The following is a 23,765-nucleotide window of genomic DNA, read 5'->3' as shown; positions in this document are numbered from 1 at the left end:
CTATTAGGAACTTCAAATACAAAATTTCAATTGTACCTGAAGTCATCAAAATACCGAATATAGGGAGGTACTGATTTATGGGAGACCTGGACCTGCATAGACAATTTTCTGTCATAGACTGTAGTTCCCATTACGAACACTAAATCCAAATTTTGAAACAACTCCGGTGAATATAGTCGCTAAAATCCTCAAAATACCGAATATTGGGAGGGACTTTTATATGGAAGTTATACGAAGTCTTGGTCCTGCATAGACAATTTTCTGCCATAGGCTGTAATATCCATTACGAACTCTTAATACGAAATTTGAAACAACTCCATTGAATATAGTCGCTAAAATCCTCATAATACCGAATATTGGGAGGGACCTTTATATGGAAGCTATACGAAGTCCTGGTCCTGCATAAGCAATTTTCGGTCATAGGCTGTAATATCCATTACGAAATCTAAATACGAAATTTGAAACAACTCCGATGAATAATGTCCCTAAAATCGTCAAAATACCGAATATAAGGAGGTGCCGTTACATAGAGGATATACGATATCGCGGACCTATATAGACAATACTCTTCCAGGGGGTAAAGTACTCGGAAGAAAATCCTTTTGTGTACAATTTCATTGGAAAATTCGGCTAAAATCATCGCAGGGTACCGTTATTTGGGCGCTATACGATATCTGCCTGCAGACAAAAGACTGATCTGTGCAAAATTTTAACTTCCTATCCTTATTCGTTTTGACTCTAGAATGATTTAAACAGACGGACAGACGGACGGACAGTGGTAAATCGCCTTAGAATTTTACGCTGATCAAGAATATATATATTTTTTTATGTCTAAAACTATTATTTCGATGAGTTACAAACGGAATGACGAACTTAATATACCCTCCATAGGGTATGGAAGAGGGTATAAAATAGAAAATAAGTTTGGCCGGGCTGAACTTTTTATACCCTCCACCATTTGGAAAGAACTTCCGAAATTGAAACAAGTAAAAAAGCTGTAAGTTCGGTCGGGCCGAACTTTTAATACCCTCCACCATTTGGTACAAATTTGTCAATTTCCAAAAAAAAAATAATAATAAAAATAAATAAAATAAAATAAAAATCTGTAAAAATCTTAAAAATACCGAATGTCTATACGACGACGTAGACCTGCATAGGCAACTTTTGTCATAAGTTATTACAATATTTAAATGCGAAACTTGAAGAAAAATCTGTTTATAATGTACCTAAAATCATCAAAATACCGAATATAGGGGGTACCGTTATATGGTGGCTATACGAAGACGTGGACCTGCATCACCCATTTTCTGTTTTCTGCTGCAGTATCTATTACGAACTTCAAATACCAAATTTGGAACGGTTCCGTTAAATAATGTCGCTAAAATCATCAAAATACCGAATATCGGGGGGTACCGTTATATGGGGGCTATATGAAGACGTGGACCTACATGGCTCATTTTTTGACTTAGGATGTAGTATCCATTTTGAACTTCAAATACCAAATTTGAAACGATTCCCTAAATAATGTCGCTGAAATCATCAAAATACCGAATATAGGGGGGGGGTACCGTTATATGGGGGCTATACGAGGACGTGGACCAGCAGAGATAATTTTCTGTCTTAGGCTGTAGTATCCATTACGAACTTCAAATGCCAAATTTGAAACAATTCCGGATGAATAATGTCGCAAAAATCATCAAAATACCGAATATCGGGGGGTGCCGTTATATGGGGGCTATATGATAACTTGGTCCTACATGGCCCATTTACGAACTTAACCTGCCTGCTGGCAAAATATACATGTATGCAAAATCTTAGCCTTCTATCTCAATTCGTTCGAAAGATAGCGTGATTACAACAGACGGACATGGCTAAATCGTCTTAGAATTTTACGCTGATCAAGAATATATATACTTTGTTGGGTCTGACGTGAGTATTTCGAGGAGTTACAAACGGAATGACAAAATTAATATACCCTCCATAGTATGGTGGAGGGTATAAAAAAATCCACAGGAAAAATGGCTCTAAATTTATAAAAATACCACATATCGAATGGTAAAGTTATATGGGGACTATACGAAAACTTATCGTATGTTTTGCGAACCTCGAATATATATAATATTTTTATCCTACATATTATATTTCTATCTGAGAAGAAAACATCTATGGTCAACTCAAAATACCAACTTCAAAATAATTCCATTGAACAAAGTCGCTAAGATCAGCAGAATACCGAGCTGCCATTACAAGGGGAAAATTGGAAATTCCATTCGGAAGCTAGAGTGGTTTCCACAAACGGACAGACATGGTTGAATCGACATACAATACCATGCTGATCAATAATATACTCAAACTTTGTGGGGTCTAAAACGCATATTTCGCTGAGACACAAACGGAATGGCAAACTTAATACACCCTCCATAGTATGGAAGAGGGTATAAAAAGGGAGTAACATAAGCGTGCATTCAACCTGTTTTTTTGGGACGGCATTTTTTCCCCTTCAAATGCTTGTTTCAATAAATGTCGAGTTTGAATTATAATGTTTCGATTGGTTTGACCATTAGAATGATAATTGTTTTAATATCTCAACAACAACAAAATTTAATAAAAACCAGTAAAGAAAGTCTTCAAGTCGGACGGGCCGACTTTATGATACCCTACACCACTTTGCTAATTAAGTAGAGCTCCACATAACAATTAAAAGTTTTTATGGGAGAATTCAGTCATACACGCTATGATTATAATTATAATTTAAAGTTCAAATGACTAAATATGTCGAAGCATTTGTATCTTTTAAATTCGGACTTGTATTGCCCATTTGGTGCACAATTAATTTGAAATCGGATAAAAATATATATGGGAGCTATATCCAAATCTGAACCGATCTCGATAAAATTTGGCAAAGATTTTTCTGAGCTGTATTTGATATATTTCCCTGAATATCGTTGTTGAGGAGTGCATATAACGGTTGTGGGTAACAAATATAACAAATCGGATGAACAGTATATATGGGAGCTATAGCTATATCTGAACCGATCTTCACCAAATTTGACATACTAGCTTCTAGACTCAATTCGGTCGTAAGTGCCAAATTCCATCCCATTTGGACAAATATTAGACGTTTGGTGCACAATAAAATGTAAATCGGACCAAGTTATATATGGGAGCTATATCCAAATCTGAACCGATCTCGATAAAATTTAGCAAGGGTATTTCTGAGCTGCATTTGATATATTTCCCCAAATATTGTTGTTACAGAGTGCATATTACGGCGGCGGTGGACAAAAATAACAAATCGGATGAAAAATATATGTGGGAGCCATAGCTATATCTGAACCGATTTCGATTAAATTTGGCACACATATTTTCAGGCCTAATTTGGATGTATATGCAAAATTCCATACAATTGGGGCTGATATTACACGTTTGGTGCACAATGAAAGGCAAATCGGACGAAGATATATATGGGAGCTATATCTAAATTTTTACCGATTATCTCCAATTTCAATGGGGTTCGTCCTTGGGCCAAACAAAAGATCTTTGCAAAATTTCATCTGGATCGGGCAATAAATGCGACCTGTACTTTGTTTACAAAAATACATGGACAGACGGACGGACAGACGGACGGACGGACGGACATGCATAAATCGACCCAGAATGTGATTCTATGCAGATCATCAAAAGGAACTATGGGTCTATCTCGTTTCCTTTTGCCTGTTACAAACAAATGCACAAAGACATAATACCCTGACCACCTTGTGGTGTAGGGTATAAAAATGAATATCTGTGCGGAAGAAATTAGAGAAAAAAAATATAATTGCTATCAGATTCAGATGTCTACAAAATATTCATCTGATCTCATTTCCTCTACGAAAGCATTGCCTGGGAGCATTTTTCGATAAATAAATGTTATTTTGAGTTAGTATTTTCTTTTTAAGAATCTTGTCGATTCAAATGCTTCGAGAGGTAGCAGAAGGAGTGAACCTATGTGGCCCAACTTTGAACTTGATCTAAGATTAGAAAAAAATGACGAAAATTTTTCATCTTCATGCATACTAAGTTTAATTGACTCCGAAACTGAAGCCAGCTGACCATGTACAGCGAAGGGAGTTCGTTAATTGAATATTGGAGAGACAACATGAAAATGTAGATCTTGCCAAAAAAAAAATCATCTTCAATGACGACACCCATTTCCAGCTTGATGGCTTCGTCAATTGTCGTACTTGAGGTTAGGAAAATCCCCGATTGATTCACGGAAAGCAAATGCATTCTCGACGTGTCACTGTGTGCTGTAGTTTTTAGGCTGGAGTAATCATTGGACCTCTTTTTTTATAAAAATGTTACAGGTCAAGCGCAAACAGTCTATGGTGTTCGGTATGGTGAAATGATAATCAGTTTATACCCTCCACTATACATACAGGGTGAGATAAAACACTGCAACCAAGCCAAAAGCCATCTTTTTACTTTTTATACCCTACACCACAAGGTGGTCAGGGTATTATGTCTTTGTGCATTTGTTTGTAACAGGTAAAAGGAAACGAGGTAGACCCGTAGTTCCTGTCGATGATCTGCATATAATCACATTCTCAGTCGATTTATGCATGTCCGTCCGTCCGTCTGTCCATGTATTTTTGTAAACAAAGTACAGTTCGCAACAAATGCACAAATCATTTGTTTGGCCCAAGGACGAACCGAGATAATCGGTCAAAATTTAGATATAGCTCCCATATATATCTTCGTCCGATTTGCCTTTTATTGTGCACCAAACGTGTAATATCAGATATCAGAATAGTATGGAATTTTGCACATACAACCAAATTAGGCAAATTAGGAAGATAAGTATGCCAAATTTGGTCGAAATCGGTTCAGATCGGCTCCCATATATATTGTTCATCCGATTTGTGATTTGTGTACTCCCCAGCCGTAATATGCACTCTGTAAAAAGAATATTTGGGGAAATATATCAAATACAAATCAGAAACACCTTTGCTAAATTTTACCGAGATCGGTTCAGATTTGGATATAGCTCCCACACATAACTTCGTCCGATTTACTTTTTATTGCGTACCAAACGTCTAATATTTCTCCAAATGGGATGGAATTTGGCACTTACGACCGAATTGAGTCTAAAAGCTAGTATGTCAAATTTGGTGAAGATCGGTTCAGATATAGCTATAGATCCTATACATATTGATCATCCGATGTGTTACCCACAGTCGTAATATGCACTCCGTAACAACGATATTCAGGGAAATATATCAAATATGGCTCAGAAATATCTTTGCCAAATTTTATCGAGATCGGTTCCGATTTGGATATAACTCCCATATATATTTTTATCCGATTTCAAATTAATTTCGCACCAAATGGGCAATACAAGTCCGAATTTAAAAGATACAAATGCTTCGGCGTATTTAGTCCTTTGAACTTTAAATTATAATCATAGCGTGTATGATTGAATTCTCTCATAAAAACTTTTAATTTTTATGCGGAGCTCTACTAAATTAGCAAAGTGGTGTAGGGTATCATAAAGTCGGCCCGCCCGACTTTAAGACTTTCTTTACTGGTTTTAAATGTGACAGGTCAAGCGCAAGCGGTGTTCGGTATAGGGAAATGATAATCAGTTTTTTATACCCTCCACTATACATACAGGGCGAGATAAAAAAAACCGCAACCAAGTAAAATGCCATAATTTTTACTTTTTTTTTAAATTTTATTAAATGAAAGCAAAAAATGTCGGAAATCGCATCAAATTTTAGAATAAGTTTAGATTTGTTCAAATTGGTCACCTTTGGCACGAATTATGGCCTTCAAACTGCCCCAATATTGTTCTGAGGTATTTTGGCCCATTCCCGGCGAAGCGCTTGCTTGAGGTAATCGACACCTTAGTACTTTTTAGTGCCAACCTTGCTTCCCAAAATACTTCAGACACAATAGCCAAACGGATTAGTATCCGGAGATTTTATTGGCCATTGTGCGCTGGAAATGAAGCGAGGGACCTCATTTTGCAACCATTCTTGGGTGTCGCGTGCTGAGTGCGATGGTGCTGAGACTTGTTGGAATGTCCAAGGTCTGCGGCCAAAATATTCTGCATTTATTCTGATGCCACGGTCGACTAATATGAGCGGAGAGCGACTATTGGGTTCTGGTGGCCAACCGAAGGTGCACATTCTCAGCTGACCTCTTTGGCACGTAAACACGATCATTTTGTTTGTTTACAAACTGCTGGACAACAAATGTTTTCTCATCGGACACAGAGAAACCCAAATTTGGCAGTTCACCACTTTCGGCCAAGCGAAGCAACTCTTTAGCTCTTTCGAGTTCTTGCACTTTTTGGAATTTCAATGGCTTTACCTCGAGCTCATTTTTCAATATTTGCCAAATGGAATATTCCGATATGTTCAGCTCAAGAGTACTTTTCGGCATTTTTCGGGTTCGATCAAATCGCTTCTTTAGTTTTCGAACCATTTCTGCTGATGTTGCTGTTTTCTTCCGTCCACTTCCTTGACGTCGGGCTACGCTACCAGTATCACGGTAAAGAGCGATTGTATGAGACACAAAAGATTTATTTACATTTAAATGCTGGAGTGCTCTAACAATAGCAATAGTAGGCTTGTAAAAAATATAATGAGCTGTCACTGGAATAATTTTAACAGCTGTCGGAAGAGTGGCTTGGAAATGAGAGCAGTCTGAAGTTGGTTGCAGTTTTTTCATCTCACCCTGTATAGTCCAAACCTGACACGTCGCAATATTTATATCATACTTATTTAGGTCCGACACGAAATGGACAAGATTTGCCCATTCCTTCGGAACATACTCTAAAGTAGGTCAACAATTTGAATAATCATAACACGATTCAAAATATATTTTAATAATCGAACATAATCGGCTGAGGGTATACATCTGTCTGTAAAACTGACTGATACTTTTTTACTTGTTTTTATCTTTTACTTCTTCTTCCTCTTCTTCTTTGGTACATGAATCCCATTTCAGGGTCGCTGGCCTCATTCTAAATTTCAGATTTCTAGCTGCAATGTTTACTACCTTTTAGTATTTTTGCTGTCACAATAGGCTGAACCTGGCACCTCGCAATATTTGTATAATATTTATCTAGGTCCGATACGAAATGGACATGATTGGCCCATTCCTTCGGAACCTACCCCATAGAGGGTGAACAATTTAAATAATTATAACAGATGTCAAAATATATTTAAATAATCGAACATTGGCTGAGGCCATACATCTGTCGGTATCTACTTCTTCTTCTTCTTTGGTACATGATTCTCATTTCAGGGTCGCTGACATTTCAGAATTCTAGCTGTAATGTTTAGTAACTTTTAGTATTTTTGCTGCACTTATTGTCCGAAATTCCGAAAATCTCATATCTCACCCCTATACACAAGCATTGCCGTACGTGCAACATTATAGGATTCTAGCTTCAACCGTCTCGCCTGGGTGTTAATAATTCAGCCACTCAGTCATTACTCCACTCCGAATGGCGTCTCTTAATCTTACCGTACATTGGTCGAAGTAAGGGAAATAAGTTCCAAAATATGGCGATATCTCTTCAAAATACTATCAAACAAATTTTGTATTCCCTATGGCGAAGCTTTTAAACGTTCAGATCTTGCGTTTTTTTTCTCCAACAAACATTTTTGAGTTCACTGGAATTAATTTATTTCTAAATCGTTAGATTTGCATCTAAATTCAGACATATAATGACGTTCGATTTAAAGCAAGTTATTGATGATGTGTTTTTTTTTTTTTCGATGATATATAAATATTTCGAATTAAATTGGAAATAAGGAAATGCTTTGCGAAGCCAAAAGAAAAAAATTCTCAAGGCAGACATCTCAATAATTTTTATTTTAATTTATATTTTTCGAAAATTGTCTATGTTTGGAAAGGTTGAACCAAATTTGTAAAATTATTGAAACAAAAATGTATGAATAAATCATTTCAACGCCATAACGTTTAACATTCTTAAATGACGATATGAAAAAAGGCCAATACGCGATATAAAATAAATGCATACTCTCAATGGTAATATATTTAGGAAATTTCCAATAATTAAAATATCCGAATATTTTTTGTTTAAAAAAAAAAAAAACAGAAAATATCTTCTGTCCATCTCCCACACAACAAGGAAGGTCTGACATGTTTCCAAACATTCCATTCACCTGTAATATATTAATCCCAAATATTCAAACAGTTTTCCAATCCAAACCCCAACACTCTTATACATAGCAAAACCAGTAAAGAAAGTCTTAAAGTCGGGCGGGGCCGACTTTATGATACCCTACACCACTTTGCTAATTTAGTAGAGCTCCACATAACAATTAAAAGTTTTTATGAGAGAATTCAATCATACACGCTATGATTATATTTATAATTTAAAGTTCAAAGGACTAAATATGCCGAAGCATTTGTATCTTTTAAATTCGGACTTGTATTGCCCATTTGGTGCACAATTAATTTGAAATCGGATAAAGATATATACGGGAGCTATATCAAAATCTGAACTGATCTCGATAAAATTTGGCAAAGATATTTCGGAGCTATATCTGATATATTTCCCTGAATATCGTTGTTACGGAGTGCATATTACGGCTGTGGGTGACAAATATAACAAATCGGATGAATCGGGAGCTATAGCTATATCTGAACCGATCTTCACCAAACTTGACATACTAGCTTCTAGAGTCAATTCGGTCGTAAGTGCCAAATTCCATCCCATTTGGACAAATATTAGACGTTTGGTGCACAATAAAAGGTAAATCGGACGAAGTTATATATGGGAGCTTTATTCAAATCCGAACCGATCTCGATAAAATTTAGCAAATGTATTTCGGAGCTGTATTTGATATATTTCCCCAAATATTGTTGTCACAGAGTGCATATTACGGCTGCGGAGGACAAAAATAACAAATCGTATGAACAATATATATGGGAGCTATATCCAAATCTGAACCGATCTCGCTAAATTTTGACAGGGATATTTCGGAGCTGTATTTGATATATTTCCCTGAATATCGTTGTTACGGAATGCATATTACGGCTGTGGGTAACAAATATAACAAATCGGATGAATCAGGAGCTATAGCTATATCTGAACCGATCTTCACCAAATTTGACATACTGGCTCCAAGACTCAATTCGGTCGTATGTGCCAAATTCCATCCCATTTGGACAAATATTAGACGTTTGGTGCACAATAAATGGTACATCGGACGAAGTTATATATGGGAGCTATATCCAAATCTGAACCGATCTCGAAAAAATTTAACAAATATATTTCTGAGCTGTATTTGATATATTTCCCCAAATATTATTGTCACAGAGTGCATATAAAGGCTGCGGAGGACAAAAATAACAAATCGGATGAACAATATGTATGGGAGCTATAGCTATATCTGAACCGATTTCGATAAAATTTGGCATACTTATTTTCAGGCCTAAGTTGGCTGTATGTGCAAAATTCCATCCCATTTGGACAAATATTAGATGTTTGGTGCACAATAAAAGGTAAATCGGACGAAGTTATATATGGGAGCTTCATCCAAATCTGAACCGATCTCGATAAAATTTAGCAAATGTATTTCTGAGCTGTATTTGATATATTTCCCCAAATATTCTGGTCACAGAGCGCATATTACGGCTGCGGAGGACAAAAATAACAAATCGGATGAACAATATCTGTGGGAGCTATAGCTATATCTGAACCAATTTCGATCAAATTTGGCATACTTATTTTCAGGCCTAATTTGGTTGTATGCGCAAAATTCCATACTATTCGGGCTGATATTACACGTTTGGTGCACAATAAAAGGCAAATCGGACGAAGATATATATGGGAGCTATATCTAATTTTTCACCGATTATCTCCGATTTCAATAGGGTTCTTTCTTGGGCCAAACAAATGATTTTTTGCAAAATTTCATCTGGATAGGGCAATAAATGCGAACTGTACTTTGTTTACAAAAATACATGGACAGACGGACATGCATAAATCGACTCAGAATGTGATTCTATGCAGATCATCAAAAGGAACTATGGGTCTATCTCGTTTCCTTTTGCCTGTTACAAAACAAATTCACAAAGACATAATACCCTGACCACCTTATGGTGTAGGGTATAAAAAAAACTCTTATACACTCGTTTCTGCTCAAGCGCATAGAGTTCGCACGTGTTTGTGTGTGTGTGTGTTTGCATTTAAAAATGCCACTGCAAAAATCGCACACTTCAAACCATTTCATGTGCAAATTTATAAATAATACGAAATTTTTAAATCTAACCGACAAATCAGTTTGAAATATTCACCGTTGCAGTTAACATCGAGTGTTCGGCGGGTACAGACTACGGTTAGCGTTCAAAACTGAATTGCCGCGAAATTCACTTCACTTTTGCCATTGACAAACCCCATCCAAGCAACTAGCACCCCTACTGGGCATATACGGGAACGAGAAACTTTCGAAAGTTAAAGAAGACACGTAGCCAAGAAACAAAAATAGATAAAACCCAAAACGAAAAACCCCAAAAAAAAATAATTAACTTGAATTATCAAAATGATTAACAGATTTGTGTCTCGGCAGTATTTCAAGGTTGGTGCATCTTCATATTCTTCCTCAGTGACAATAAAATCAAAAATAAAAATGCAAAAAAGCGGAACGTTAAATTGAAATTAAAAAAACAATAACACACCAATAACAAATGTATCCAAAAAAAGAAGGAGATAAAAGAGATATAAACCTCATTTGAAAAAAAAAAAGTTAATTGGCAAATGAGAGTATTAAAGTGTTTTTTTTTTAAGAGATTAATTAACATGTATAAATGTTAACGATCAAAATGTACAACATACATATGTAGACAGTGTGAAAAATTGAAAATAGAATTGTCTTAATACTGAGATGTAAATTTACGTTTGGAAATCACAAAAATCTACCAAGGATAATTTTTGGAAGGACTTAAAAGTGGTGATTATGTCCTTAGCTTGAAATAGATGATATAAACAAGTTAAAAAGTTTTAGTCGGTTGTGCCGACAGATGTATACCCTCAGCCAATATTCGATTATTTAAATATATTTTGACTTTTGTTACGATCACAATTAATTTGAAATCGGATAAAAATATATATGGGAGCTATATCCAAATCGGAACCGATCTCGATAAAATTTGGCAAAGATATTTCTGAGCTGTATTTGATATATTTCCCTGAATATCGTTATTACGGAGTGCATATTACGGCTGCGGAGGACAAAAATAACAAATCGGATGAACAATATATATGGGAGCTATAGCTATATCTGAACCGATTTCGATAAAATTTGGCATACTTATTTTCAGGTCTAATTTGGTTGTATGTGCAAAATTCCATACTATTCGGGCTGATATTACACGTTTGGTGCACAATAAAAAGCAAATCGGACGAAGATATATATGAGAGCTATATCTAAATTTTGACCGATTATCTCCAATTTCAATAGGTTTCGTCCTTGGGCCAAACAAATGATATGTGCAAAATTTCATCTGGATAGGGCAATAAATGCGACCTGTACTTTGTTCACAAAAATACATGGACAGACGGACGGACGGACATGCATAAATCGACTCAGAATGTGATTCTATGCAAATCATGAAAAGGAACTATGGGTCTATCTCGTTTCCTTTTGCCTGTTACAAACAAATGCACAAAGACATAATACCCTGACCACCTTGTGGTGTAGGGTATAACAAGTAAAAAAGCTGTAAGTTCGGCCGGGTCGAACTTTGAATAGAGTCCACCATTTGGAACGAGTTTGGCAATTCTCAAAAACAATAAAATCAGTTAAAACTTCTGTTAAAATCTTAAAAATACCGAATGTAGCAATTATATTAGGGTCTATACGACGACATGAACCTGCGTAGGTAGCAAATGTGAAAAATAAAAAAGATCGGTTATAATGTCGCTAAAATGAAAATACCGAATATCGGGAGGAACCGTTATGTGGGGGCTATACGAAGACCAGGACCTGCACAGACAATTTTCTGTCTTAGGCTGTAGTATCCATTACGAACTTCAATTATCAAATTTGAAACAATTCTGATGGAAAATGTCTTTAAAATTATTAAAATACCAAATATCGGGATGTACCGTTATATGGGGGCAATACGAAGACGTGGACCTGCACAGACAATTTTCTGTCTTAGGCTGTAGCATCCATTATGAACTTCAAATACCAAATTTGAAACAATTCCGGTGAAAAATGTCGCTAAAAACATCAAAATACCGAATATAGGGAGGTACCGTTATATTTGGGCTATACGAAGACATGGACCTGCACAGACAATTTTCTGTCTTAGGCTGTAGCATCCATTATGAACTTCAAATACCAAATTTGAAACTATTCCGGTGAATAAATGTCGCTAAAATCATCAAAATACCGAATATCGGGAGGTACCGTTATATGGGGGCTTTACGAAGAGGTGGACCTTCACAGACAATTTTCTGTCTTAGGCTGTAGTATCCATTACGAACTTTAAATATCAAATTTGAAACTATTCCGGTGAAAAATGTCGCTAAAATCATCAAAATACCGAATATCGGGTGGTACCGTTATATGGGGGGGCTATACGAAGACGTGGACCTGCACAGACAATTTTCTGTCTTGGGCTGTAGTATCCATTACGAACTTTAAATATCAAATTTGAAACAATTCCAGTGAATAAATTCGCTAAAATCATCAAAATACCGAATATCGGGAGGTTCCGTTATATGGGGGCTATACGAAGACGTGGACCTGCACAGACAATTTTCTGTCTTAGGCTGTAGCATCAATTATGAACTTCAAATACCAAATTTGAAACAATTCCGGTGAATAAATTCGTTGAAATCATCAAAATACCGAATATCGGGAGGTACCGTCATATGGGGGGCTATACGAAGACGTGGACCTGCACAGACAATTTTTTGTCTTAGGCTGTAGCATCCATTACGATCTTTAAATATCAAATTTGAAACAATTCCGGTGAATAAATTCGCTAAAATCATCAAAATACCGAATATCGGGAGGTACCGTTATATGGGGGCTATACCAAAACGTGGACCTACATGGCCCATTTTCAATACCAAAAGTCCTGCAGACATAACATACATTTGAGCAAAATTTTATCAATCTACTTCAATTCGTCCGGAAGCTAGAGAGATTTCCACAGACGGACGGACATCTGTAAATCGACATAGAATTTTATGCTGATCAAGGATATATATACTTTGTGGGGTCTAAAATGTGTATTTCGAGGTGTTACAAACGGAGTGACAAACTTAATATACCCTCCATACTATGGTGGAGGGTATAAAAATGTTAAATTGTACGTGAGGTGGCAGATGTAGTCGACCGAATCATTCCATTCTCATACTTCATCTAATACAGATAAAATCTGTAAGGAAAATTCAAAAATCGGTCGGGCCGACCATATGATCCCCTACACCACTATGCATATTTAGTAGAACTCCGGCACCAAAAGAATTTATTTGAAATAGATCATACCTCCTATCAACATTTGGCTTTAGAGCAGTTATAGTTTGGTTTCAGAGGGAACTAATATATGGTAAGCTTATTCAATTCTGAATCGATTTTCATTAAATTTGACGGAGATATTTTAATCGTTTATACCAAATAACATTGCTTTAGAGAGCATGAGAAGGAATATATTAAAAGATATATTTCGGAGCCGAGTTCCACCAAATTGAAATGTACGTCCCCAAATTCACTCTATCTATTCACTCTGATATTAGCCATTACTTACACAATAAACCTGAAATCGAATTAAGGATATATATATAGGAGCTATATCCAAATCTTATCCGATCTCGATAAAATTGGACAAAGGTATTTCCGAGCTCTATAAGATATTTGGTACCAAATATCATTGTTGTCGAATGGATATTACGAATTTCAGGAACTTAAACACCAAATCGTATGAATCATATATATGGGAGCTATAGCTATATCTGAAACGATTTTCTGCAAATTTGATGTACCTGCTTTTAGACAGAATTCGGTCAGATACAACAAAATTTAGGACTTTGAGGCTGATATAGGCCATTTGGTGCACAATTTATCCGAAATCGGTTGAATATCCAAATCTGAAACTATATCCAAATCTGAACCGATCTTTATAAAATTTGGCAGAGGTATTTCCGAACTCTACAAGATATCTGGTACCAAATATCATTGTTGTCGAATGGATAATACGAATGTGGGGGACTTAAACAGCAAATCGTATGGAACCTAAATATGGAAGATATAGCTATATCTGAAACGATTTTCTGCAAATTTGATGTACCTGCTTCTAGACAGAATTCGGTCGGATACAATAAAATTCAGGACTTTGAGGTTGACATTGGCCATTTGGTGCACAATTTATCCGAAATCGATTGAATATCCAAATCTGAAACTATATCCAAATCTGAACCGATCTTTATAAAATTTGGCAGAGGTATTTCCGAACTCTATAAGATATCTGGTACCAAACATCATTGTTGCCGAATGGATACTATGAATGTGGGGGACTTAAACACCAAATCGGATGAAACGGTCGGATACAACACAATTCAGGACTTTGAGGCTGATATTGATCATTTGGTGCACAATTTATCCGAAATCGGTTGAATATCCAAATCTGAAACTATATCCAAATCTGAACCGATCTTTATTAAATTTGGCTGATGTATTTCTGAACTCTATAAGATATCTGGTATCAAATATCATTGTTGTCGAATGGATACTACGAATGTGGGGGACTTAAACACCAAATCGGATGAAACATATATATGGGAGCTATAGCTGAACCGATTTTCTCTGAATTCAATGTACTTCCTTCTAGACTGAATTCAGTTGGGTGTATCAAAATTCAGGACTTTTGGACTGATATAAAAATAGATATTGGTATGGGCAAAAATTTAGATATAGCAAGTTGTTAAGAATCGCTGGCTTGTTTCACAAATTATGACAGATGAATGTATTGAAAATTGTGACTCTTTGTGGGTGAGATACCAGAAGGGGTTCGCAGATATATATAATCTTCACAAAAGTTCATGGGTTAGCAAAAATGTTTGTATGTTTGAAATTTAAAGAGAATTGATGCTTATATCGTTTTCTTTGAGCGTTTGGTTTTTTAAAATCTTGATCCCTATGCGGATGAGGTACCAGAAGGAATGGTCCGATAGCTACCATCATTATAACAAATATTATGTTGGTGGAAATATCGAGATGTACCAAGTCTAAATGGAATCGAATGTTAATTTTAAGTTTTATGAGCGCCATTGATAGTCAAAATTTTGATCCTCTGTGGGGGAGGTAGCAGAAGTAATGTTCCGATCTCTTCAATCTTTATAAGAGATTTTGTGTTTATAGAAATATTGAGATGTTCCGAGTCCGATTTGTATATGACGTTAATTTTGTTTTTTAGGAGCTTGATGGATACTCAAAATTTTGACCCTTTGTGGGAATTTAGTCAAGGAATAAAGGTGAAATACTTAATTTTGAAATTTTGAATGATTATTACTCTTATAAAATTTTATAATTATACTCTTATAAAATTTTATAATTATACTCTTATAAAATTTTATAAGAGTAATAATCATTCAAAATTTTGATCCTTTGTGGAGGAGGTATTTGATGGAGTGAACCGATATTGTCCGTTTTTATACCCTCCACCATTCTATGGAGGGTATATTAACTTTGTCATTCCGTTTGTAACTCCTCGAAATACTCATATCAGACCCAACAAAGTATATATATTCTTGATCAGCGTAAAATTCTAAGTCGATTTAGCGGTGTCCGTCTGTCCGTCTGTCTGTCTGTCAGTCCGTCTGTCTGTCTGCTGTAATCACGCTATCTTTCGAATGAATTGAGATAGATGGCTAAAATTTTGCACACATGTTTATTTTTCCAGTAGGCAGGTTAAGTTCGTAAATGGGCCATGTAGGTTCACGTTTTCATATAGCCCCCATATAACGGTACCTCCCGATATTCGGTATTTTGATGATTTTAGCGACATTATTCACGGGAATTGTTTCAAATTTGGTATTTGAAGTTCGTAATGGATGCTACACCCTAAGACAGAAAATTGTTTGTGCAGGTCCACGTCTTCATATAGCCCCCATATAACGGTACCTCCCGATATTCGGTATTTTGATGATTTTAGCGACATTATTCACGGGAATTGTTTCAAATTTGGTATTTGAAGTTCGTAATGGATGCTACACCCTAAGACAGAAAATTGTTTGTGCAGGTCCACGTCTTCATATAGCCCCCATATAACGGTACCTCCCGATATTCGGTGTTTTGATGATTTTAGCGACATTATTCACCGGAATTGTTTCAAAATTGGTATTTGAAGTTCAAAATGGATACTACACCCTAAGACAGAAAATTGTTTGTGCAGGTCCACGTCTTCATATAGCCCCCATATAACGGTACCTCACTATATTCGGTGTTTTGATGATTTTAGCGACATTATTCACCGGAATTGTTTCAAAATTGGTATTTGAAGTTCGTTATGGGAACTACAGTCTGTGACAGAAAATTGTCTGTGCGGGTTCAGGTCTTCGTATAGCCCCCATATATCAGTACCTCCCTATATTCGGTATTTTGACGATTTTTGGTACAATACCCACCGAAATTGTTTGACATGTGGTATTTGAAGTTCGTAATGGATGCTACAGCCTGTGACAGAAAATTGTCTATGCTGGTCCAGGTCTTCGCACAGCTCCAATTTAACGGCACCTCCTTATATACGATATTTTGATGATTTTAGCTACATTATTCACCGTTTATTTCAAGTTTCGAATTTGAATATGGTAATGGCTTATGACAAACAATGCCTATGTATGTCCACGTCGTATAGACCCCAAAACAACGACTATATTCGGTATTTTTAAAATTTTAACAGAATTTTTTAAGGATTTTATTTTTTAAAAATTTCCAAATTCGTTGCAAATGGTGGGGGTATTAAAAGTTCGGCCCGGCCGAACTTACTGCTCTTTAACTTGTTTCACCTGACCTAGCACTGATGCAAATATTAGGATTTGCAACGTTGGAGCAAAATCGGATTATCATTTCTCTTATTAGTTAGGTAGTAGATAGTGCTGTTCTGTTCATGTGTAGGCTGTACTAAATTGGGAATTGAGTCAAGGAATAAAGGTGAAATACTGAAATTTGATATTGAGGTCTCTATGGTTAACATATGGAGGTGGTTTCAAAAAAAGGGTTTGATATTGGGTGAAGAGATAGAGCTAAAATCCTTAAAATTGATATGTTGGTCTCTGTGGTTGAGAGAACAAGTTGCTTTAGGATATGTGTTCTACAATTGTACTAAATTTGGTAATCTAAAATTACAGAGCTGAAGTCCTAAAAATAAAATGGATGTCACCGTTGGTGTCTGTGGTTGAGAGAAGGAGCTGGTTTTGAATATGAGTACTATAATTTTATCAAATTGTACTAACTTTGTGAGGATACAGAAATAAATCTGAAATTTGATATCTAAGTAATGGGATGTGTGACATATGACAAAGCCGGATGCTTACTTCGGATTTTATGGATTTTTAAATGCCTACTATAGTTGTTCGAAAAGTATTCACTAGGATTAGATATTAGGTAAAGGGATAGACCTGAAATTTGATATTGAGTTACTGTTGGTTTCTAGGATTTACATATGAACACGTTAAAATAGTTTTGGACAGAAAAAATAGATGTGGGTTCACTAACATCCTCCTCGGTAAATTTCAAATTTAAAGATGTTGAAGACTTTTTGGTGAAAAAGGTAAACGTTTTCCTATTATGATATAAACCCTTAAAAGTCTGGACATTTAGAACGATTTATATAGTTTTGATTTTGTCAAACTGAACAAATTGTACATTTTGAGTACTAAAAAGGTACAACACGAATCAATTGTTTTTTCGTATTTTGTGAGCATTTTGGTTATTAAAACCAGTAAGGAAAGCTCAAAAGTCGGGCGGGGCGGACTATATGACTATATAACTATACCCTACACCACTATGCATATTTAGTACAGCTCTCGTAAAATAAAGGTTTGGGAATTTCTAAGCTCTATGAGATATCTGGTACAAAATATGATTATGGTAGAGTGCATATTCCGAAATTTGGAGATTTAAACACCAAATCGGATGAAACATATATATGGGAGCAAATTTGAAATTCTTGCTCCTATGCTAAATTCGGTTAAACTGCGAAAATCTATTTGGACTAATATTAGCCATTTGGTGAACAAAAAACCTTAAATCGAACGAAGATATATAGGTAAGCTATATCCAAATCTGATCCGATCTTGATAAAATTTGAATCATGTATTCCTAGGCTAAATATCTATCTAATATCTGGTACCAAATATCGTTTTTAGGGGGTGTATATTGCGAATGTGAGGGACTTTAACATCAACATCGGATGAAACATATATATAGGAGCTATAGCTATATCTGAAGCGATTTTCACCAATTTTTAGTATTAACTTCTTGAATGAATTCACTTGGAAGTGCAACATTTCACTCAGTTTGGACTGAAATTAGGCATTTGGTGCACAAGAAACCTAAAATCGGATGAAGTTATATATGGGAGCTATATCCAAATCTGAACCGATCTTGATAAAATTTGATCTATGTATATAAAAGCTGTATCTGATATCTGGTGCTTAATATCAGTCTTGTGAAGTGCATATAACAAATGTAAGGGACTTAAACACCAAAATCGGATGAAACATATATATGGCTATAGCTATATCTGAACCGATTTTCACCAAATTTGAAGCACATGCTTGTAAGCTGAATTCGGTCGGATGCAGCAAAATTCACACCATTTGGACTGATATTAGCCATTTGATGCACAAGAAACCTAAAATCGGATGAAGATATATATAAATCGGATATATATATATATATAGATATATACAAATCGGATATTCCCGTCGAGAGTTAACGTGCCCAACAACAAGACAGACAGAACAACGGAGGACACCAAGACACATAAGACACGTTTTGGTCGTATCTATACGAAGACGTGGACCTGAATAGGCAACTTTTGTCATAAGCCATTACAATATTGAAACATGAATCTTGAAAAAAATCCGCTGAATAATTTAGCTAAAATCAACAAAATACCGTATATAGGGAGGTACGGTTATATCGGGGCTATACGAAGACCTAGACCCTCATTGACAATTTTCTGTCACAGGCTGTAGTACCTATTAGGAACTTCAAATACCAAATTTCAAACAACTTCGGTAAATATTTTAACTAAAATCGTCAAAATACCGTATATATTTCGAAGTACTGACATATGGAGGCTATACGAAAACCTGGACCTACATTTTCTGTCATAGACTGTAGTTCCCATTACGAACTCTAAATACGAAATTTGAAACAACTCCGGCGAATAATGTCGCTAAAATCATCCAAATACCGAATATCGGGGCTGGGTCACCGTTTCATGTGGGCTATACGATATCTGGGACCTATATGGGAGTAAAGTGCTTAGAAAGAACTCCTAGTATGGATTTTGTGGACAAGCCCATTGAAAAATTTAGCTAAAATCATCAAAATACCGAATTAGGGAGGTACCGTTATATGGGGTGTATACGATATCGTGGACCTATATGGACAATACTCTTCCAGGGGGTGAAGTACTCAGAAGGGACTGTTTTTGTGAATTTTCAGACAATTTTGATTGAAAAATTTATTTACAATCATCAAAATACCGTTGTATGGGGGCTATACGATATCGTGGACTGATATTGCCCATCTTCGAAACTTGACCTGCCTGCAGACAAAAGGTGTATTGATCTTACAACAGACGGGCAGGGCTAAGTCGTCTTAGAATTTTACACTGATCTAGAATATATATTTATTTTGTTATGTCCAAAATTATTATTTCGATGAGTTACAAAAGGAATGACGAACTTAATATACTCTCCATACTATGTATGGTGGTATACCCAGCGATGCCAACTTAGTGCTTTTCGCACTATTTATGGTGCTTTTTAGACCCCCCAAAACACCAAAATAGTAGGCATAGCGCGAAACGAAAAAAAAGCATTGTACGTACGCTTTTCATCTTTTCTGTTGGTGCTTTTAGCGGGTTTTAGATTTTAACATGTGTCAATGTTTATACATTCGAATATTTCGATAGTATGACATCTACTTATCGCAAGTCCTTTACTGCAAATTCTTTACCTGTCTTTCATTCCTGTCATTGAAGTTCTTTTGTTTACATGTAACTCTTTTTTAATAAACTAAAATAAAACGAAGAATTTTATGTATTATAAACCAATTGAAGGAAAAGTGAAATGAACGAGAAACAAGTTAAAAAGCAGTAAGTTCGACCGGGTCGAACTTTGAATACCCTCCACCATTTGGAACGAATTTGGAAATTTTCAAAAAATAAAATCCTTAAAAATTCTGTATAAATTTTAAAAATACCGAATATAGCCGTTTTACTGGGGTCTATACGACGTGGACCTACATAGGCATTGTTTGTCATAAGCCATTACCATATTCAAGTTCGAAAACTTGAAATAAACGGTGAATAATGTAGCTATAATCATCAAAATGTCGTTATAGAGAGGTTCCGTTATATCGGAGCTGTGCGAAGACCTGGACCAGCATAGACAATTTTCTGTCATAGGCTGAAGCATACATTATGAAGTTCAAATACGACATCTCAAACGAAAACCTGGAACTGCATAGACAATTTTCTGTCATATATTGTAGATCCCATTACGAATTCTAAATACGCAATTTGAAACAATTCCGGTGAATAATGTCGCCAAAATCATCAAAATACCGAATTATGGTGGCTATACCAAGACGTGGACCTACATGGCCCATTCACGAACTTAACCTGCCTACTGAAAAAATAAACATTTGTGCAAAATTTTAGCCTTCTATCTTAATTTGTTCAAAAGATAGCGTGATTACAACAGACAGACAGACGGACATCGGACATCAAGAATATGACATGAGTATTTCGAGGAGTTACAAACGAAATGACAAAGTTAATATACCATGCATAGTATGGTGGAGGGTATAAAAAACGTAAGTTCATACATGACTGCTTTGTTGTACGAGTTTACAGAACTTCAACTGCATTTGAAGCTATGGGTTTTATGGGTGAACATAATTGTTTATAAAAATGTATGTCTGAAAATTTTAACCACATGTTAAAACTTCTTAATATATCATATTTTTTAAAAATATGTATGCACTTCATGCATATGAAATATTTATATAATATACGATCTCAATTTTTGAATAAAACAGCATTTACTTAAAAATAGTGTTTTATTGACAATTTTGCCATTTTAGTTAGAAAAAAATACATAGCGCTTTTTACGCTTTTTTTAGGAAAGTTTTTACGCCATTTACTCTTTTCTCGTTTTTAATTACGCTTTTAGCTCTCAAATTGTTGGCAACACTGGGTATACCCTCCTTAAGGCACGAACTTTATTAAATTTTTCTCTCTCTATCTCCCTTTATCTCTGCTACACCCTCTCTCTTAAAAGACTTAAGGCACGAACTTTATTAAATTTTTCTCTCTCTCCCTCACTCTCTTTCTCCCTCTCTCTCCTCCTAATCCCTCCTCTCACTATCTTTCTCCCTCCTCTGACTCTCTTTCTCCCTCTCTCTCTCTTATGTGGGCATTGCGTTATTGTAGATATAATTATTTCAATAATCTAGAAATATCAAAAAAAAAAAAAAACATAAATATTATGATACAAGTTTTAGTTAAACGACAATAGACTTGAATTATGTAGCAATAGAACTAAACAAACAAAAACCCAAATTAGATGAGCAACAAAAATTTTTGTTCCTTGCCACCGAGCAAAACGAATACATGTGTACATTTGGTTGTCAACTTTTATTAATTATCGTCAATAAATTTCGCATCATTCCTTCTTTCTTTCAGGTTTCTCTGGTTATTCCCTTGCTGGTTGTTTTATGTCTCTGTGTGGGATATAGTGACGCGGTTGCCAAAGCCCTCGATCGTGAGGCATACACAATTTACTACAACAACAAGACACCGAATAAAGATGGCGATTACAATTTCGATTTTCAAACATCGAACGGAATAACGGTCAAGGGGGCCGGCAATGTCAATGGGGCTGTGGGTGCTGTGCAATACGTTTCGCCTGAAGGTTTACCCATAACATGGACCTATGTGGCGGACAGCGATGGCTATCATCCGACAGGGGATCACATACCAATGAGGCCGGAATATGTAGACAGAGCCTTGGAGTATATACGCACTCATCCACAGGTGAATGAAGAGGAATCAAGGAAGCTATGATTCACTGAAGCGGCGCATGTTATTATTGTAGAAAATGTACAATTTCCTTCGCTTTGGAATAGTATAAATTAATGGAATTTCTAAAAAATTGTCCAAAAGAAAATAATGTGGTCAAGGTCAGAAATGCATTAGCAAAATCACATCTATATATTATTTTTCTCTCTCCCTGTCATACACTCCCATTTCTCGGTGAGTGTGTTCTATTCAATAAAGTGTGACAATTTTACGAAAAAAATTCCATTTATTTAAAAGCTGAAACACCATTAGCTGTCAATGTGCAAAAAATATGAGATTTGAAGAAACAAATTCAGCATTATAAAATTCTTTCTATTTTTTTATAATTATGCCATCGAAGACGTGGCTTAATTTTTTAAGCCATCATTTAATAAACAACGAAATATTTCCTAACAATTGGATACTTAAGTTAAACCACTGCCCAGCAACAGTGAACTAGGCTCATTATTATATGTTTATTTTTAAATAAAGAAATATTATAATTTTTTCTTAAGTTTTATTTTTTTTTTAATAAAAACACAAAGATAATAACTTCTATGGAGTTTTTTATTCAATCAATAGAGAAAAACAAGTAAAAAAATTAAGTTCGGCCGGGGCGACTTTTAATACCAACCACATTTGGGAAAAGAAATCATTTTTATATAAAAGTATCTGAATTCAAACATCTTCCACTTTAAACAACAAATACCAGCAAGACCGTTTGGAAAATCTGTTAAACTTTTCAAAAAAAACCATAAAGTGGGTTATATGGGGGCTATACCAAAACGGAAATCTCTATAGACATTTTTCTTTACTTCAAGGATAGTTATCTACCACATCTTCTTAAATACGAAATTTGGAAAAAATTTCGTGGGTAAATGTGACTAAGATTATTAAAATACCGAATATCGGAAGGTACGGTTATATGGGGTCTATACCAAAACGTGGACCTATACATACAATATTTAGCCACCGATGCTAGAACCTATTACGAGCTACAAATACCATTTTTTAGACAAATCCATGAAAAAATGTGGCAAAAATCAGCAAAATACCGAATATTGGAAGGTACCGTTATATGGACGCTATACATATAATATTTGTGGACCTATACAATACAATTTTATATTTGTCATCTACCAAATCTTCTTAAATACCAAATTTGGAAAATTTTCCGAATATCGGAAGGTACCGTTATATGGGGTCTATACCAAAAAAGGGGACATATATACTATGTTCCGCCTCCGTACCTAGAACCTATTACGAACTACAAATACCAATTTTTAGACAAATCCATGAAAAAATGTGGCACAAATCAGCAAAGTACCGAATATTGGAAGGTACCGTTATATGGGGGCTATACAAAAACGTAGACCTATACAAAAACGTAGACCTATACATGCAATGTTTCGCCACCGGAGCTAGAACCC

The 23,765-nt window shown here is 35.5% G+C and overlaps 1 protein-coding gene across 2 annotated transcripts; it reads left to right on the top strand.

The window, feature by feature from the left end:
• Nucleotides 1-10,307: 10,307 nt before the first annotated feature.
• On the top strand, nt 10,308-22,861 carry LOC101897549 (pupal cuticle protein Edg-78E). Of its 2 annotated transcripts, none has more exons than XM_005175751.4 (2): nt 10,308-10,601; nt 21,961-22,861. In XM_005175751.4, exons 1-2 carry the CDS (start codon nt 10,566-10,568, stop codon nt 22,339-22,341), a joined length of 417 nt encoding a protein of 138 aa, XP_005175808.2. In that variant the 5' UTR covers nt 10,308-10,565; the 3' UTR covers nt 22,342-22,861. The 2 variants fall into 2 exon arrangements, with proteins under 2 accessions (XP_005175808.2, XP_019893485.2); XM_020037926.2 differs by lacking the exon at nt 10,308-10,601 and adding an exon at nt 21,808-21,901.
• The last annotated feature ends 904 nt before the right edge of the window (nt 22,862-23,765 follow it).

Source organism: Musca domestica, unplaced genomic scaffold (assembly GCF_030504385.1).
Source record: "Musca domestica strain aabys unplaced genomic scaffold, Musca_domestica.polishedcontigs.V.1.1 38, whole genome shotgun sequence".
Classification (NCBI taxonomy): Eukaryota; Metazoa; Arthropoda; class Insecta; order Diptera; family Muscidae; genus Musca; species Musca domestica.
This window is presented reverse-complemented; position numbering and strand designations above follow the sequence as displayed.

Excerpts from the sequence above, each read along its gene's own strand:
- LOC101897549 (XM_020037926.2), top strand. The coding sequence starts at position 21,842 with ATGAGCAACAAAAATTTTTGTTCCTTGCCACCGAGCAAAACGAATACA. Across the intron at positions 21,902-21,960 it reads CGAATACATGTGTACATTTG|GTTTCTCTGGTTATTCCCTT; the intron begins GTTGTCAACTTT and ends TCTTTCTTTCAG.